Below are 18,049 nucleotides of genomic sequence, written 5' to 3'. Positions count from 1 at the left end.
ATGTCCCAACTTTGTTAAAATTTGGCTGTATTTAGAGCCATTTTGGTATCTAGATACATCCAAATTTGTTCGGCATAGATGGAGGGAGTACTATAGAATCGATGTTTTAGATATTAACCTATTTTGGACTCACTAGTCACTACCACAATACGAGCACCATAGATGTGTAAAACAGGTTGCGATTCAGATTGATAACAAAACCCTTGCAGTTTCACCCAATCAATCAAAATTTGGGATTGACTTTCCTATCTACTCGATGTAGTGAACCCATAAGCGAACCACCCTTAGCTTTGGTTGCTTTACAACCAAACCAACGAATAAGATAAGATCCTGTCATTTCAGAATGCCTTACTGTTGGTGAACTTCATCCAGTGTACTACCAGCAAACCAGACCTACAAAATACAGGAGTACGAGCCAACCACCACATGAAACATTGACGCTGCATAGTGCAAGAAATAACTCCTGCAGCAAATCTCCCGGTACAAGCAACGCCATGTGACCGAGTTGCCGCTTGAGAAAACAAATGATTCGACCTTGGAGCAACGCATCTCATAGGGGTGTAAGGTGTTGCTTAGATGCCAACTACAAGTAACCAGCCGGCTTGCACCATGAAATGGCAATAAGATTCAGGTCAAAATGTAAACATTTTACAGCCTCTACAATACACATATATATGATCCGTACAAGAACGCCTGTCAAAAGGTTGGAGTAAGTAGCAGGGTGGTGCATAAGCATAACCCAAGCTTCAAGGATCTTGAATGATGAAACTTCTTCCTTAGTTCCCATCACCAAAAAGTACCAAAAGCTTGAACTTGGGAGAAGCAGATTAAACCTAAACAACGGAAATACGTCAACTATGTAAGCATTGCTTGAATTTATTTTTAAAAGTACACGAACATAGTTCTGGAATGGAATGGAACAGAAAAAAAACATAATTCTTTTGGCAAATTTACCTTGGTGCTGGATAATTGGAACATTCAGAAGAACCCATCTTCAAAGACCTCAACCCATGAATTCAAAACTCCGGGTGGTACTACTTGATGGCAGGCACTCATTTAAGCACTGCTGCTTTTGCTTTGACTTTTGATGTGCGCTCCTCATAAGAAGCTGAAACAGAAATATAGGAAATTCATTTTTATATGTAAGCTACAGCAGTTCTTATCTAAGGAGGGCTATTAATTGTTGATGTGGACAAGGATTACACAAAATAGAACAAATCTTATGCAAGTTCAGAGAAATATAAAAATGATGACAAACTTACGCTCTGTTTGTCGTGACAAGAGAGGAATATGGTTTCTCTTCTTATGACGAGATTCAAATGGGTTAGGCCCTGCATTGACATGTAGCTCCTTTTAGGTGACTAGCGTATTACATACAATTTAGAACAGATTTAAATGTGTGTACCTGGAAAAGATAAACAGGACAAAGCCTCATAATATATGGCAGCTTGGAGCATATACTGATGGTATTCATCCTTGAAGTGCTCAATCAATGCCTGCCTGGTATCTAAAGAAATGATAGTGCACCTGGAATCAGATATCCATGAAAAAACTAAAACCATTGCAAAATAGTGAAAACCTAGACTGTATACCTCAGTTTGTACTAAAAAAACTGACTTCACATTAAATATTTCAGAAATGACACAATTATTTTTCTGAAAAGTTGGTCATAAGTTTTACCGAAACAACAACTATGTTTCATAGCTGCCATTTAATTATTTATGAAACAGACGTACTGGATTGCTTTATAGTGCCATTTAATTCTACGGAATAATTAGTAATAAATGAAAGTGCTTTCTGAAGGTACCACCAAGCACCGAACTTCTAAGAGACATACCTGATGAGCACATAAAGCTGACATTATCAAATAGGCAAGATCGTAGAATCAATGGAAGCTCTGGTGCCATTGTGTACTGAGGTTTTCTAGGAGTCTTCGTAATATCCAGGAGTGAATCAACTACCTGTGGCATAATATAAAATCCAGCAAAGGTGAATAATCCAAATAAAATCATCTGTGAGTATGGTTCGCTCAATAGTAACATCCTTTCACTTGCATAAGTGATTCAAAACCTATCTTGGATAAGGTCCTGAAGTGAATCAATCATGCAAGTGTGGGGACCTAAGAAAGTAAACACTGATAGTTCATGGCCCTAAGGGAACTTCTGTGCCAAGTTTGAGGATATATTGTGTAATTCACCCTTTCCAAAACAGAAGGAGGCTTCAGAGAATATTATACTCACAAATGGTGATTCAAGGCCTTGACCTATAAGAAAAAGAACAGCTACCATGCAGCGAACTTGATGCCACAGAAAGGCACTACCCTTGATGGTCATGGCCCAGAGCTCATCATCGTTCGACCTTGAAGATTCAAAGCACTTCCATTATTTAGTTCAGGCATTACAGGTATCACATATATAGCTAGAAGGACAGGAGAGTTTGACTAAAACACAAATTTAACCTTTGGTCACAGGCAGAAATATCAAAATCTGTAATGCGTCGCTTGTAGTTACTCACGTTTGTGGCATCCATCTTACAGAAATTCCTGAAGTCATGCTCCCCGATGAATTTAGATGCGGCATTCTGCATCTTCTGTTGACAATTTGAAATCAATGGACCGGTAGAAATGGCAAATCTAGCAAAGTAGAAATAGAATGATAACATAATTACCGGTATATCCAAGCTCCCCTTCCAAAACAGGTACTTATATTCCCTGCCCAAGCAGGAGAATCTGCAAACAGAAGTGGCGGAAGGAATAAAACTCTAATTACATACACGCGTAAATTACAACTAAGATGATAGTCGATAGCTAGCCTCATTAACAAGAGAGGAAATGCATTTATCTTGATATATAAATAAACTATCCAAGAAGAAATCCGGAAATTTAATTCGGCTCCCGGGTGCATATGATCCCTCCACCTAAAAAACATATTTCTAATTATCAAAATATTCGAACAAAAATTTCTCATGTACATGTCGATAATCTATGTGCGTTCGTACAGTTTCGCGAAAATCCGATATTTTTTATGGTCGATGTAAAAAAGACAAAACATGTCTCATAAAAAGCCTTATTTTTAGCACCAAATTTTGTCTTTTTTACACAGCCCAAATGACAAGTCGTTTTTTCATGGAAAGACTTTGCACGCGTGTAGCGTGTGAAGATGTACAAGTGAATTTTTCGTTTTGAATTTTTTACATTTCAAAATGTATCAAAGATGTATTTCAAAATAAAGGGAGCATATGCACCTGGGAGCCAAAACATCATTCCCGAAATAATCATTTTTGTAGAACTAATTTGAGGAAGAGCATCTTTTACACTTGCCCAACAAACAAGAATTCAAGCTAACCTTGCAAGAAAGTCTGCTGCAACAGGACACCAACCTATTACACGTATATCTCGTGGAAGGGTTTTGTTCAATACTCCAACATAATCAATCTCTGAAAGAAAACAAAAGGCACAAATTTTAGTCTGACAGAGGAAAATTGCAAGGATGAACAGATGCAACTGACTTAACTGAGACAAAATAAACTTGGAAAATGAAAATAACATATTATTCCTTCATCCTACAATATAAGATGTTTTGGCAAGCTAAAACAGCTTGCCAAAACGTCTTATATCATGGGACGGAAGGAGTACATGGCATTAATAGAAGAAGGTCAGGGAGATTCCTTATCATTGGTAACAGTTTATATGTTAACCAACACTCGATCATGTCATTGAATTATCTACTTCTCTCACTAGTCACTACTAAGGAAAACTTTCAGGACTAGAAGGCAGAAGTATACCATATCTTTCATCAAATGCATTCCCTCCTGCATCGTTCATGTTCGATCGCAAATATAAGGAAATTACCTGCATGTTGCAACAGGAGCTAACATATTATATTTAGTTCATAGACAAAGCTCTATAATCCAAACTGCACTAATTTCTGTACGGCACCAAAGTAAAAAAAAATCTCTGTACCAAGAAGCATGTACGTCGTGCATGCATACAGCATTTCATTTTCACAAATTATGTCATCAGAAATTTATAGAATAGTCCGATCAGAATAGCATGATTGGCCACAAAAAGTGTGCATCAAGAAGGTCTATTATATGCCTTTGCTTAGAGTAACCAAGTCTATGCCTAGTTCCTTGTACATTGATAGTTCGATAGAGTAGCATACCTTACCTATTTTATTTCTGACATGCAACATGTGACTTCCTCTTTGTTTAAACCATGAACATACACTTACTATTTCACTCTAAGTCAACCTTCTCTTTCAAAGTCGCTACAAATCACCCAATATTGAGTGTAACATGTTGTAACAGGTAGGGTTCTCTATTGCCTACGCATAGGCAACTCCTTTGCATATTACATTTCTACGTTTTCTGTACAAATATTTTTTGATAAGTGTGAGGTTGTAATTGCATCAGGGAGACAAACGGCTATTACTTTTTTTTCCACATTTTATTGCCATGAAACGAAAATGAGCTTAGAGTTGGATAAAATGATTGTTTTCATTCACAACATCCTTTTTACAGGGTAACTGCTTCTATAATCAAGTAGCAACTAGCAATAGAGTAGACATGATTACTGTAATAGCCTTGACAAGTACTGCTTAAACACAAAAGGTAGAGGCCGAGATAACTCCAGAACATTTGTGACCAAGTACTATCATAAGAACTGGATAATCAATAATTATTGAATTTATCTAACATATGGATTTACCTGTCCAGTAGCAGAAACTCCTTTGTCAGTTCTTCCACACCTAGAATAGCAAGATTCTTTCCTATTGTTGACCAGCAGTCTTGCTCTTTCAAGTGCTTTAAATACCTCAGACTGAGAGGACCAAAAGATAGAAGTCCTTACCAAAACCTTACACAATGCCTTTAGAAAATGCGAAGGAAGGGAAAATTACCTCAACCGTTGGTTCAGTTTGGGCTTCCGAAGCAAAGCCATAGAATCTGCACAAGAGCAAGGTAACATGATGAGGGTTTGACGGGGCTAGACATAAACAAAACTTATAGACATGTAGAGCAAAGAACAGAGAGCAGATACATATGGCACAAGAAGATCCGATCTGAAAATTATGAGACAATATTGTGGAATAACCGAATAAACTAATAAACCTGGTGGTCCCAGTTCATATGTTACACGTACTTAGTAGAAATTTCGCACGAGGAAAATAAATGTATTAATGTCATTGACGCATTGTTTGGCCTGTGACCGACAGAGTTCCATGGATAACAAAACTCTTGAAGTACAGCTACGTATTAATTGACTTATTTTGCAATATAGCAGAACAATTTTGACAGAATATTTATCTTCAGAAGAAACTATTACATTTAAGTAGTATGCAGTGTTGAAACAAACAAAATACTGCATTGAAGAGCAAGTATTTGATTTTATGTTGGAAGTACAATCATACCTCTGGCCAAAGTACATGATTTTCAGGGCAACTAGTCTCTTTTGGCAGTGACTGACAGTCCCCAATTTGTGACCTGTGTAGTAATAAAAAACTTCCGTAAGATTATACAGAATTGTTCTGACCAGGTTAATATTTTTATGGAGTTTAAGTATATTCCATCAATCTCAAAAGATATATACTGAAGTTTGCATTAAAAAGGGTACAGAATTTCTCATAATAAAAATAGTATCCTGTGATTGATACAATTAACATATCTTAAGTTCTACCTGTCCTATTAGCACGTTTTCTTCGGGTTTTAGGTACATCACTGTGTCCTCCCTCATTGCCGCTGCACTATAGGTCAAAATGCATTTATATGAATCAGATCAGATAAGAAAACAAAGATCCATATATGACAGTTCGTTTCAGAATATGTACCACTACTTCTTTTTCAGTAGATATTGCCACATGATCAAATGGAAGGCTCGCATCATGGCCCGAACTTCTACTTTCTTGTAGTTTCCCTTTGTGCACTTCTTGATCACAGCCATACAAACTTGCACTAGCCACTGGAGAGGACGGAGCAGTATCCTCCTATAAAAGAGGAAAGTTGACAACCACAAAAATCAGCAGGTAATAACTTGGTGTTACATACTTTTCAGAACCATATTGACATGAACATCATTCAAACTCCAACATTTGCAAGTATGGCTGCATATTAAGTTAACAGCACTGAACTTTAAGCTTGTGTGCATGATGTACTTGTGTTTTCTGTATTTATCACCATTATACTTATGGAGTATGCATCTGAAGACACTATCGAGAACTGATTTACTAATTCTACTTGGAAAGTAGCTCATATGGCCCAGGAGCAATTTGCAAAAAAGGGTATCATTCACCTAACATTCGCCATGTCAATTTACTCTATAGAAGCTCATAATTACCATATGCAGACTGAACAGAATGGTCATAACTGGAAATCATCATTCATAACAATGGGTAAGGTGAAATCTGGCAAGAACTAATCAGCACAAGCTCTCATCTCTGTCAGCTCTGTGTAAATGAATGAATGAATGAAACAGCTTAATGCTTCTTGTCTCACCTTGGCGCCGCAGCTACAGCTCGAAGCAATCTGGGCCAGCCTCTGGTTCTCCCTCTCCAGCTCCTAACCACATCCAGTTTACCAGAGAAAGAAGAACAAATTAGTCCAAAGTCCAAACCAAACAGCCAAAAGCACGCCAGCAGTAGCTAGAGCTCACCAGCACGCGCAGCCGTAGCGCGGCGACCTCCGTCCGCAGCGCCACAGTCTCGCCGTCACCCGCCGCCATGGCGCCCGCCTATCGGAGCCCTAGGTTCGCCCGGTAAGAGAAGGCGTCAGTCAGCGATTTTTTCCGCGGATCGGGGGCCCGGTGGGGATTTTCGTATATCACCAAACCCGGCCCGTTAAGAGCTTACCGTCCACGGAGGGGGGTTTTGACCGGTCATCTGGCGGTTAGATTCAAACTGCACGGATTAAGGCGTCTGTTAACCGGCTTCAGCTCAGGATCTTCGCATGGATGTGACTGAGAGTCTGAGAGAGAGTGAGATCGAGTCCGAGATAGATCCTGTTGACTAGGACAGTCGTTGCTCTCGCTCTCCCTCCCTCCTCTGCATCCTAGCACTGGGTCGAGTACTGAAGATCTCCTCTATAAATAAGCCGTCAATTAGTTGATCATCACTGGGAGCTGCAGCAGCAACAACAGAGTGACCATCTGTTGAGTTAGACAAGAGATCGATCATGGCGATGAGCAGGAGCGCGACGGCAGAGACAACGACGCTGCTGATGTGCCTGCTGGCGGTGGCGGTGGTGTCGCTGGGACTGGGAGGCGCGGAGGCGAGGAGACAGCAGGGGAAGGGGACCCTGGGGTTCTACGAGCTGCGCAGGGGCGAGTTCTCCATGGTCGTCACCAACTGGGGCGCCACCATCCTCTCCGTCAGGCTCCCCGACAAGACAGGTACCTGCAATGTTTTCCTTCTGTTCTCCTTCTCTCTGCTGTTGTTAAGGTGGGAGATGTTGATCCATCCGTCGATGTTCTTAATTTTGCAGGGCACATCGACGACGTTGTTCTTGGGTACAAGAAGATCGGATCCTACGTGGTACGTGCGTGATCTTTGTTTGAATTGTTTCTCGTAGCCGGCTAACGTGGATTATATATTATTAATCGTCTGTATGTTTGTGTGTGATGAAGAATGACACGACCTACTTCGGCGCGCTGGTGGGTCGCGTGGCGAACCGGATCGCCGGCGGGCGGTTCACGATCAAGAACCACCCCTACCACACCTACAAGAACGACGGCAACAACACGCTCCACGGCGGGCACCGCGGCTTCAACCAGGTGTTCTGGTCGGTCCGGGAGCGCGTCACCGGCGAGTTCCCCTACATCACCTTCTCCTACCGCAGCTACGACGGCGAGCAGGGGTTCCCGGGCGCGCTGGACGTGCTGGTCACCTACAAGATCGACGGCGACTACTCCTACAGCGTCACCATGTACGCGCGGCCGGTGGACAAGCCGACGCCCGTGAACCTGGCGCAGCACAGCTACTGGAACCTGCGCGGGCACGGGCGGGGCACCATCCTGGACCACTCCGTCCAGATCTTCGCGTCCGCGGTCACCCCCGTCGGCGCGCACCTCATCCCCACGGGCGCCGTCACGCCCGTCGCCGGCACGCCCTACGACTTCCGCACGCCGGCCGCGCCCGGCGCGCACATCGCGGAGGTGGAGGGAGGCTACGACATCAACTACGTGCTGGACGGCGCGGAGGTGGACGGGCAAGGGGTGCGCAAGGTGGCGGTGGTGAGCGAGGCGACGTCGGGGCGGGTGATGGAGCTGTGGGGCGACCAGCCCGGCCTGCAGTTCTACACGGGCAACTTCCTCAAGGGCGACGAGGGCAAGGGCGGCGCCGTGTACGTGAAGCACGGCGGGATGTGCCTGGAGACGCAGGACTACCCCGACGCCGTGCACAACGCCAAGTTCCCCACCGAGATCTACCGCAAAGGCCAGGTCTACAAGCACTACATGCTCTACAAGTTCTCACTCGCGCCAAACAAGTAGGATTGGGAACGCGCGTGGAGAAGATCAACTCTGTAGGATGAAGATCCATTGAAGAATGGCTTAGAATTTGATAGGCTATAGTAGAAAATAAGCTTGTAGAGTGCTACTCAAAATTAAACGGGAAGACACTCGACTTGATACTTTTGTCGAACTGGGCATGCATGTTGCACACATTACGGTGAGATCGTCGCTCCCGCATGTTCTTGTGCAATAAGAGTGGGGCAGAAAACAGAGATTGGTAGCGTCGTTCCAAAATCAAACATCAGAGCCCCCGCAAAAAAATAAAAAATCAAACATCAGATGACTAATTCACCCATAAATCCAAGTGTTTTTCTTTGGAGAACAGTAACAGTACATGTCATGTCCTTGCCGTTGGATTTTCTCCATGACTCCACGGATTTGACTACAAAAGCACCGGGGCTAGATGAATTAATTTCTGACACATTTTTTCCTCAAACATATATTGGCATTTGTGTGGTGACGAGATCAGTGAGATTGCGATTAGAACTCTCAATGAGAAGATTCACCGGAGTAGACAAACAAAACGTTCATTGTTATTTCCAAGGTAAAGAACTCATCGGATCTCTCTAGTTCAGACCAATTAGCTTATGCAATGTGGTGTTCAAAATTGCATCCAAGGTACTAGCAAACCGGCTGAAGAAAATTCTCCTTGAGATTATCTCTAAAGAACAATCTGCTTTTGAGTCATTCGCCTTATCACTAATAATTAATGTCATTACTTCTTACGAGTGTTTACACTTCATGAAAAAGAAAAAAGTAAGGGAAGGTTCATTGCGCTTTTAAATTGGATGTGAAAGGCATATGATCAGCTAGAGTGGGATTATCTTGAGGCTATCACAAACAAATTGGGTATATCTCCAAGATTTGTTGAGGTTGTTATGAGAGGTGTTCAATCTCTTTCTTTTTCGGTTCTTTTCAATGGGTCTCGCACAGAAGAGTTTAAACCCTTCAGAGGCATTAGGCAGGGAGACCCTATCTCGCCTTATCCCTTCTTGCTAGCAGCTAAGGTTGATCATGCCTCTTTGAATTCTGGAGAGCTGAACGGAATTCAAATTGTTGGTACAACACCAAGAATAAATCACCTTGTGTTTGGTGATGAATGTATTCTTTTATTTTAGGCGGTCTCTGCTGATGCAAATAAAATGAAGGACATTTTGCTGAAATATTGTAGCGCATCCGAGCAGAGGATAAATAATGATAAATCATCAGTGTTCTTGGGGAAGAAGTGCTCTAATTCTGTGAAGGCTGGTATCAAAGTGATACTAGAAATACCGCATGAATCGTTGAATGACAAGTATTTAGGGCTACCATCTCATGTTGGGAGATCTAAAAATAGGGCTTTTGGATACTTGAAAGACCGTATATGGAAACGGCTTTAAGGTTGGATGGAGAAAACTTTTGATCCATTCGGTGGTGCAAGCCATTCCTACTTATTCCATGGCACTTTTCAAGTTACCAAAAGGATTGTGTGATCATATTACATCTATGGTTCGGAAATTTTGGTGGGGAAGCAAGAATGGCGAAAGGAAACTGGAATGGGTTGCATGGGATGATATGACTATGCCAAAATACAGAGGGGGTCTTGGTTCTCGAGACATCGAGATTTTCAACTTGGCCTTGCTTGCTAGGCAGGTGTGGAAAATTCTGAATGAGCCAGGATCACTTAGTGCTTATGAAATCTGCCGACTTCCCATCCTCGGACATACTCTCAGCAAGGTTGGGTTCCCAACCGTCTCAGATTTGGTGCTCGTTATGTGAAGGGAGAGATATTCTCCGATTGGGTCTAATTCGCTGGATGGGTGATGGGCAAAGCATTGGGAGCAAAATTGGATACCGAGGGATTATAATCCACGTTCGGCATGTAGTATCTCTTGGAAACCACCGAATTTGGTGGCTGAACTGGTGTGCCAGGCGACACGCACATGGGACTTGTCCAAGCTCCAAGCACACTTTCCGCCCATGGATATAGATGAGATCAAGCAAATTTCGAATACTTGAGTGCGCCAGCCTGACTTCTGGCAATGGCACCTATGATCGAATAGGTGTTTTCTCCGTCAGATCGGCGTGCAAAATGATGGTGGAACTTACAAGAAGGAGATAAAATTTCTTAGAAGGTAGAGCGGAGCCAACGAATGTGACGTCTCAAGAATTTAGCTGGAAGAAGCTTTGGAAGGTCTCCCGTCAAAGCTTCGCATTTTTGCTTGGAGACTCGCCCGTTTGACCCTACCAATAGGTGAAGCTTACGCACATAGATAGATGGCCACTACGGCAAGATGCCCTATTTGCATTGTAGTGGTCGACAATTGGTGCCACTGAATGCGATATGCCTAGAAGCATGTGGTCGCTAAAAGATCAAGATGACATTCTGCCGCTGTTCGGTGACAAAACTGACAACCCAAAAAAATGTGGTTGTTCACGTTGAGCAACGTCTTATCCCAAGAAAAATGTGTGGATGCTCTGGTCACTTTATGGGCCATTTGATGGGCTAGACGGAAGTTCATCCATGAAGAGGATCATCAGTCACCGCTATCCACGCATGCTTTTATACAAATATACTTATCTGACATTGGCGTGCCAAACCAAATGAAGCAAAGTACTGCAGTTAGAGCATCTCCAGCGGGCGCTCTAAATTTAGCGCTGTAAAAATCACTTTAGAGCGCGCTTTATCCATGTTTTGTGCGTGAGGGCATATTCACCTCCAACAGAAGCTCTAAACCTTGGAGCTGTAAAAATCTGTACTTGTTTCTGCGCGCGACGGATACAGCGCCCTCTTTCCGGCGCTATAGATATAGTGCACGACATAGCGCTTTTGCTCCAAGCTGTATTTTACAGCGCGGGATAGAGCACTTGCTGGAGCATAATTTTGCTCACACGCGCTAAACTAGCCGCTTTTTTGGATACAGCGCCTGTTGGAGATGCTCTTAGAGTACCAAGCGGGACTGAAGGCGTTGGATGCCTCCTCCAGATGGTGTATCAAAACTGAACTGTGATGGGGCAGTGGCCAAAACGCAAAAGTGGCAGAACCAAGGAGCTGTTGGGGTCATTTGCAGGTATAGCCCAGGGTTCTTTCATGGGAGCTTCGGCGGTTGTTTTTGATAGAATTAAGCTTAGGCGTGTTCTGATGCTCTTTCCCTTGTTCAAGACCTGCAGGCTCGGAATCTGATGGTGCTGCTTAAATGTTATCAAGGAGATACACTGCTTAAATGTTGTCAAGAAGATGCAGGTATGATCGGGGCATACTGTATGGTCAATAACAAGATCATCTTGAGGAAGAACTACTTTAAAGTGAAGATTATCCACGAAGGCAAACCGGATTACAAGAACTGCTACTTCTTTTGCAGTGGGTAGGCATGTTTGGTTGATTAACCCTCCTAATGATAACTGGGCCGGTGCAGGGTACATGCTCACGCTAGGGATGTTTAAGAATAAGCCGGCTGATGACAAACAGAAAAGACTCATCAGTACAATGTCTAAACTGATCAGACACCACACTGGATAGTGCTGGCTCCTAATTTATCTTGTAACTGCATGAAACGACCCAATGTTGCAAATAAATCTAAATCTTGAGTCGGCATCAAGTTATCAAAAGAACGCCAAATCAGAGTACCGAAAACTATTAGAAGTGAACCTCATAACAATAGCGCCACAGAATTCAGACGTCCATTAGATGATCAGGGGACAGAACTTGCAAGTATCAAACCAAATCTTTGCAATGATGGATTCAAGAACTGGAAAGAGCAATTCTAGACACCCACGGTGACCAACCTTTGTTCAGAGGCATGTAACAAAATCAGGTTCTACCAGGTGACAGCAAAATTAGGTTCTACCAAAAATAAGAGAGCTGAATCATTTGATCACTCTTCCTCCTCATCACCATCACCACCACCACCACCACCTGCAGCCTTCTTTTGGTTCTTCCTCTTGACCCTTCCAGGCTCACCACCACCAAGTGGGCTGGTCAGGGAGAAGTCGACATGCTTCTCAGTGTCAACTCTCACCATGAACGACGGAATGTTGACAAGCTGCCTCCCAACTCTGAAAAACAGGTTGAACTACATTGAGACAGAGAAAACTACAGATGCAACATAAAAAAAAGGTAAGAAAAAACTAAACATAGTATAGTTCCAGACTATTAAGAGCACTAATTGTTCAAAATCATGATCAGCAGATAAAACAGAAACAGAACAGAGCATTTACAAGTTTAACTAATAGACATTAGAGGCACTCAGAATGAAAAGGACATATCGAGTCACTGGCCTTTCGACCTCATGATATATTAAGTTTGTTCCTCATTGTGCAACTTCACAACCGCTAGATGTGCAAATTATAAACAAATGCAGCAAGCTCAATCAAACAAAAGTAAGGAACTTGGTGCAAACGCACAAAGTGAAGAAAACAGAACAGGCATCAGAGAAAATATGAATGCACCATTACACACAAAGTGTCTCAGACGACCGTCGTGAGTGACATATGGTTTCTCATCACATGCAAACTGCATCACAAACAGTACACAAAATTAATAAAAACCAAGTTCATATTGACACAGTTGTTTAGGTTTCAGAAGATCAGGTTATCCCAAAAATAACATCACCACACACATGCTCTCCAAGACATCAAATCATGTAGACATAAAGGAACTGAAACGCCATCAGAGATATATGTATGCACCATTACACACTAAGTGTCTCAGACGACCGTCGTGAGTTGGATAAAGTTTCTCATCATATGGCACAAAATAAGAACAGTTCAAATCTTACACTGCCCCAAGAAAGGTTAAACAAAACTAAGTAAAACACTAGCCTACACTTAACAATTGTCAGGTCTACGTATGAAGGGTGTTCATTTGTGCAGGGACATATCGGGTCAATGATCTACAAAGCATGTTAAGAACAACTTATACGATAACTGTTATACATACCTGATGTGGCGTTGTCTGATGAGCACACGAGCATGATGGATGGATTTGGCCATGCCGTTCTTGAAGACAATGGTCTGGAGGCGGCGCTGAAGGAAGTTATCAACAGTGAGCGCAAGCACGTAATCAAGCTTGTTCTGGTCCTCAGAAAGGAGACCATAGCGGTTCATGCGACGCAGGAGAGCCGCGCCTTCAAAGATACGACGGGGATTCTTCTCATCAAGGGTGAGCAGCTCCCTTGCAGCATTACGGATGCGGCTAAGGGCATACTGCACACGCCACAGCTCACGCTTGCACCTGAGGCCATACTCCCCCACCAGTTTCAGCTCAGCATCAAGACGCTCCTTCTCATACGGACGCCTTGGCTTCTTGAAAGTCTTACCGTCTGCATCATGGTAAAATAAAAAGTATGATTACAACAGCATAACAAAGTGCAGCACCAAAATGGACAACAATTCTGATAAAGATGCTCCGAAAATAGCCTCACGCAAAACAAAATATCTGTCAAACCACATATAACATAGCTTGAATTATATAACCCGAGATTTTACATCTAGTAGTATATTTTTAAACCCAACCACCACCTACTGACAAAATGTTATCAGGCAACTAGAAGCAAAGATACAAATCTCGCTGTCTTTTCTCTTCCTAAACTATGTACTTGCATCCGACATCTAACATCAAACCGTAATACAATAACAGTGGTTTCAGGATATCAGCAATCATAGCAGGAAGCAACATGACAAAATAGACCAAACATATGCCACTTACGCTTCCAGAAAAGCTACATCGTTACAACCCCACGCGTCGATAAGCACAAGATAGTAAGAAACAATACAGATCTAATAATGAACATGGAACCACCAGTTCGCAATTGAAGACACAGGACGGGGATCTAGAGTTCCAGATTCAAGTACCCACAACCGAGTAAGCCCTCGAATATAGCTAGCTTTCGAGATCAGAGGATGGAATATGGCGTAAAATGGATCAAGGGCACGGGGAGAAAAGAGAGCGGCTTACAGTTGCGGTAGAAGTTGACGTGCACCATGGTTGACGATGCCTCCGCCCCTCAACGCCGGTCTCGTACGCCGGCGCCGCCGCAGGATGGGTCGTCAGGTCGGGGAGGTAATGGAGGAGAAGGATCGTTTGGAGGCGGACTTATTATAAAGGATGCGCAAAACCCTAACCCTAGCTATTCCGGCTTAGTGGGCCGAGATTTTAAAGGCTGGGATGGGCTATCCTTATGGGCCTAGCTTAGACACAGCTCAGGCTTTTTTTTTTTTCTGTGCACACTGCACATCGTTAACTTAAGTGTTGTTAATACGTAATAATCTTGATTAAATTATCTGAAAAATTGTAATCTTGATTAAAAAAATAATTTCAGAATTTTTTCAATCAAATGTGAAAAAGTGATCTAGAACTTGAAATCGGGAAGGAGGAAGAAGTGGGTTACACGACTAGAAGGATGGACCAGATTTGATGACTGCGTTGAACTGTTGCAGTAGTGTGTAGTAGTTGCATCAATATTGATGAATCGATCATTCAGTTGCGGTAGTGTAACCGTGTAGTAATACCCATGTTCCTAAATACAAAACATTTTGAAAGTTCAAATTTAATTATCAAAACATCTTTTAATACGGAATGTTGGTGCATCTATCTTTTATCTCTAAATAGGAGCACCCCACTAAAGGTTTTCTCTCAACATGCAAGCTGTCCACGTCACCTTGCCAGCTCACAAAACTGCCCACCGCCTATTTTGTTTCTCCTTTGTTCCTTTTGATTCTACTACGTTCTATTATTTGTCAAGCTGAGCAGCGATTAAGGTTAAGCCATTAATCCTTGCCACGTCAAGTCCAGCAGTCTAGCATTCTTCAGACTTCCCTTGCCACAAAGAAACCCAACAGGCACCAACGCTTTATATTCTCCATTACTATCTGTAGTAATCATGAGATGGCGTATCCCCTCCTCTCCACTCCCATTGTACATATTACCATGCCACTAACTCGCGTTCGCATGCTGGCATGCCACTCGTACGCCGTAGTACACCAACGGCTTCACTCACCGACGCCACCGAAGTCGCCATCTTCTCATGTACTGATGTACTACAAAATCTGCCTGCTGAAGCGTCGACATGGTAATCAGGAAGAACCGCATTCCAGCATCAATGGGTTTCTTTCATCTACATCTTGGTCTGGTGCGATTAGCAGAGACGCCGGCGGTCTGGATGAACAGATCCGTTCGTTTCTGCCGTGGGTGCTATTGTATATCTGTTTGTTTTTATCAAACATTTTATTGAAGCTCTTGTGGTACGTGATGTTATAATCCATTGGATGTGATCAATTTTCAGACATTCTCTTTGCAGGATTGGATTAATTTTGCATGGATTTTTATGACTGAACACATCTCCATGATCCTCATGTACGATCGCCTTCAGTTTGGATTGGCAACTTGATGCTTGAATCAATTTGACAGTTTTCCATCAGACTCCCTGTTTGGATTGGCAACTTGCTGCCTGAATCACTGCGAATATTTTCCGGCAGACTCCAGATGGCCCTTCATCTTATATTGATATTCTTCTGATTAATATGTGTTAATCGGCTGTAAATTTCTCTTCTGCAATCTCTGTTTGTTAATGAAGTCGTCTGCTCCACCTACAGGTATTAATGGTCTACTCATCGTGCCCTTTCCATTCATGTAATTTTAACCGTTTGTTCTTAATTTGTTGTTTTTCCTGCTCAAGATGATTCATTAGATCACGAATAAGTGGGATGTCCTAGGTAATAATTTGCAATGATAATTATGATATACGTTCCCATCCCAGTATCCCACTATACACCTGCAGCGCGGCCGTCTCTGCGGGCAGCTCCTAGCTGGAGCAGTCCCAGCATCGTTTCTCATATCCTCACAGATGGTGACAGGTTTGCCTAAGATCACTAAAATCACCCTCTTATGCACGCATATGGCAGTTCCATTGTAGATCCTGATCCATCGACTGTTTAGTGTTCATCTGCACTTCATGCTTCCAAGAGTAGTCGCCTCAAAGAGATGAGTGCTTAAGTGTGGCCGCCTTGCAACAACCTCTTTCTCGATGACATCTGCAATGTCTTCACTTTTTATCTCTTCTATCCCATTATTTTAAGATAATATGACCTGTTATTTTTATACCGTGAAGGCTGTTTTGGACTTTTGGACGACTATTCTGGGATGTGAAGCTAATGGCTTATAGTAAAAAAAAGCTTCATCATTGATACATGTGAAGCTAATGGCGATGTGAGATCTTACGATGTGCCATCTACTATACTTGCGGTAAATGCTCCTAAGTTGCCGAGTGTGTTTTACAAAGATATGCATGTGGTGGAGAAGTAACCTCCATTGACACTAGAGTGTTTCTAAAATTTATGTGTTAGTATATTATATTGCTTTTATTTGCAACATCCATATATGTTGTGTATTCACTTTCTAGAGTCGACATGCCATTAGTTCAAATAAATATATATTCATTCTTTATCGTGGGATAAGTTCTGATGTGTTAAGAAGACTTAATACTTTGTGGTCTTTATGCCAATAATTTCCGCAGCAACGCGCGGGGTTTTATCTAGTTGTGTTAGTGCATGGCATATCAATGACTTGATTATTCGGTTCCAGTAGTGTAATCATGTAGTAATACATATGTTCCTGAATATAAGACATTAATAAAGTTCAAATTTAATTATCAAAATGTCTTTTAATAGGGAACCTTGATGCATATATTGTGTTAATACATGACATTGCTGATTTAGTGTCCTTAGAGGCACAGGCTTACAAATAAGCTCTCTCATGGAAATACACTTTTGTTCTCAAGTGCATATGCTCTTGCTACTCGCAAAAACATTTTAAAATATTTTAAAAAATCGAATAAAATTTGACGCACACATGTTGACATTTTAGGTGTGCACTAAAAAAAGATAAAGAAATGTCTCGATAAAAGCTATTTTAGCATAGAATTTGTCTTTTTACCACACGACACAAACAATATCAGTTTTTCTGAAACGACTTTGCGAGCATATAAAACGTTGAGATGTGTGTGTGATATTTTTTGTCAGATTTTTTGGTATTTTTAATTACGTTTAAAACTCATTTAAGAAATAAGAGCAAGTAGTCCAAGGTGCAAACACAACTTGTCCGCTCTCACTGCTTTTAGTTAGGTTGCCTCAGATTGTTTTAAAGTGACTAATTTCACGCATGTGATATATAGCAGTATAGATTACTCGGAGATTGAAAAGAATAAGCCAATTTTCTAGGCAGTTGTGTTCATGTAAGAGATACATAAGAATATTTTTGAAGCTTGTGATCTCACCGGGACCGTAACATCACTATTGTTATGTTGTCATGGTTGTCGAATGCCAATGTTAAAGCATGTAGACTTTTTCCGACAACGAAGCAACCATGGTACCCTGAAAACTTAAATCCTCCCTCTCTACTCAATAAATTATGTACTTGGTATATTTTTCTCTTTTCTATATGAATCAACTTAGTCATTGCTTCACTACATGCCTAGAATAAAAAAGAGTTTTAGATACACATAAATATTTAAAGAAAAGATAGAAGATCGAGGTTTATCCACTCAAGGGATGAATTTGAGATCATGCAAATTA

General features: G+C 41.9%; 3 protein-coding genes and 3 non-coding genes across 8 annotated transcripts; 1 reads left to right on the top strand and 5 right to left on the bottom strand.

Moving 5' to 3' along the window:
- Positions 1 to 512: 512 nt before the first annotated feature.
- Positions 513 to 6,755, bottom strand: LOC124698460 (tRNA pseudouridine(38/39) synthase-like). 3 transcript variants are annotated; one of them, XM_047230944.1, is made up of 17 exons: positions 6,647 to 6,755; positions 6,490 to 6,552; positions 5,826 to 5,981; positions 5,675 to 5,741; positions 5,409 to 5,481; positions 4,899 to 4,944; positions 4,709 to 4,819; positions 3,784 to 3,850; positions 3,345 to 3,435; positions 2,668 to 2,728; positions 2,459 to 2,589; positions 2,241 to 2,358; positions 1,838 to 1,961; positions 1,406 to 1,507; positions 1,263 to 1,331; positions 955 to 1,108; positions 513 to 833 (listed from the first exon to the last, which is right to left on the bottom strand). In XM_047230944.1, the coding sequence occupies exons 1-16, from the start codon at positions 6,713 to 6,715 to the stop codon at positions 1,053 to 1,055; spliced, it is 1,404 nt and encodes a 467-aa protein (XP_047086900.1). In that variant the 5' UTR covers positions 6,716 to 6,755; the 3' UTR covers positions 513 to 833; positions 955 to 1,052. The 3 variants fall into 3 exon arrangements, with proteins under 3 accessions (XP_047086900.1, XP_047086901.1, XP_047086902.1); XM_047230945.1 differs by having other exon boundaries at positions 2,459 to 2,586; positions 6,647 to 6,742; XM_047230946.1 differs by lacking the exons at positions 513 to 833; positions 955 to 1,108; positions 1,263 to 1,331 and having other exon boundaries at positions 1,431 to 1,527; positions 6,647 to 6,742.
- A 409-nt stretch (positions 6,756 to 7,164) lies between these two features.
- On the top strand, positions 7,165 to 8,479 carry LOC124695699 (galactose mutarotase-like). Its single transcript, XM_047228522.1, has 3 exons — positions 7,165 to 7,381; positions 7,474 to 7,523; positions 7,616 to 8,479. Exons 1-3 carry the CDS (start codon positions 7,165 to 7,167, stop codon positions 8,477 to 8,479), a joined length of 1,131 nt encoding a protein of 376 aa, XP_047084478.1.
- A 3,621-nt stretch (positions 8,480 to 12,100) lies between these two features.
- LOC124698459 (40S ribosomal protein S9-2) lies at positions 12,101 to 14,540 on the bottom strand. The gene is made up of 3 exons (XM_047230943.1): positions 14,436 to 14,540; positions 13,419 to 13,800; positions 12,101 to 12,535 (listed from the first exon to the last, which is right to left on the bottom strand). The coding sequence occupies exons 1-3, from the start codon at positions 14,461 to 14,463 to the stop codon at positions 12,355 to 12,357; spliced, it is 591 nt and encodes a 196-aa protein (XP_047086899.1). The 5' UTR covers positions 14,464 to 14,540; the 3' UTR covers positions 12,101 to 12,354.
- On the bottom strand, positions 12,719 to 12,802 carry LOC124704969. Its single transcript, XR_007003823.1, has one exon. It is a non-coding gene; the product is annotated as a small nucleolar RNA Z162 (small nucleolar RNA).
- On the bottom strand, positions 12,903 to 12,994 carry LOC124704964. The gene has a single exon (XR_007003818.1). It is a non-coding gene; the product is annotated as a small nucleolar RNA Z161/Z228 (small nucleolar RNA).
- On the bottom strand, positions 13,144 to 13,231 carry LOC124704967. The gene has a single exon (XR_007003821.1). It is a non-coding gene; the product is annotated as a small nucleolar RNA Z161/Z228 (small nucleolar RNA).
- Positions 14,541 to 18,049: the final 3,509 nt, after the last annotated feature.

Source organism: Lolium rigidum, chromosome 3, assembly GCF_022539505.1.
Source record: "Lolium rigidum isolate FL_2022 chromosome 3, APGP_CSIRO_Lrig_0.1, whole genome shotgun sequence".
NCBI lineage: Eukaryota > Viridiplantae > Streptophyta > Magnoliopsida > Poales > Poaceae > Lolium > Lolium rigidum.
This window is presented reverse-complemented; position numbering and strand designations above follow the sequence as displayed.

Bases quoted from the DNA above. Each gene is read 5' to 3' on its own strand.
- LOC124698460 (XM_047230944.1), bottom strand. From the start codon at position 6,715: ATGGCGGCGGGTGACGGCGAGACTGTGGCGCTGCGGACGGAGGTCGCC. The intron at 4,945-5,408 runs GTATGATTGTAC...GCTCTTGTGCAG, and splicing joins ATCATGTACTTTGGCCAGAG to ATTCTATGGCTTTGCTTCGG. The intron at 1,109-1,262 runs GTAAGTTTGTCA...TTTCTGTTTCAG, and splicing joins CTTGTCACGACAAACAGAGC to CTTCTTATGAGGAGCGCACA.
- LOC124695699 (XM_047228522.1), top strand. From the start codon at position 7,165: ATGGCGATGAGCAGGAGCGCGACGGCAGAGACAACGACGCTGCTGATG. The intron at 7,382-7,473 runs GTACCTGCAATG...TTAATTTTGCAG, and splicing joins CAGGCTCCCCGACAAGACAG to GGCACATCGACGACGTTGTT. The intron at 7,524-7,615 runs GTACGTGCGTGA...TGTGTGATGAAG, and splicing joins AGAAGATCGGATCCTACGTG to AATGACACGACCTACTTCGG.
- LOC124698459 (XM_047230943.1), bottom strand. From the start codon at position 14,463: ATGGTGCACGTCAACTTCTACCGCAACT. The intron at 13,801-14,435 runs GTAAGCCGCTCT...ACCATGATGCAG, and splicing joins CGTCAACTTCTACCGCAACT to ACGGTAAGACTTTCAAGAAG. The intron at 12,536-13,418 runs GTATGTATAACA...CCTGTTTTTCAG, and splicing joins ATCAGACAACGCCACATCAG to AGTTGGGAGGCAGCTTGTCA.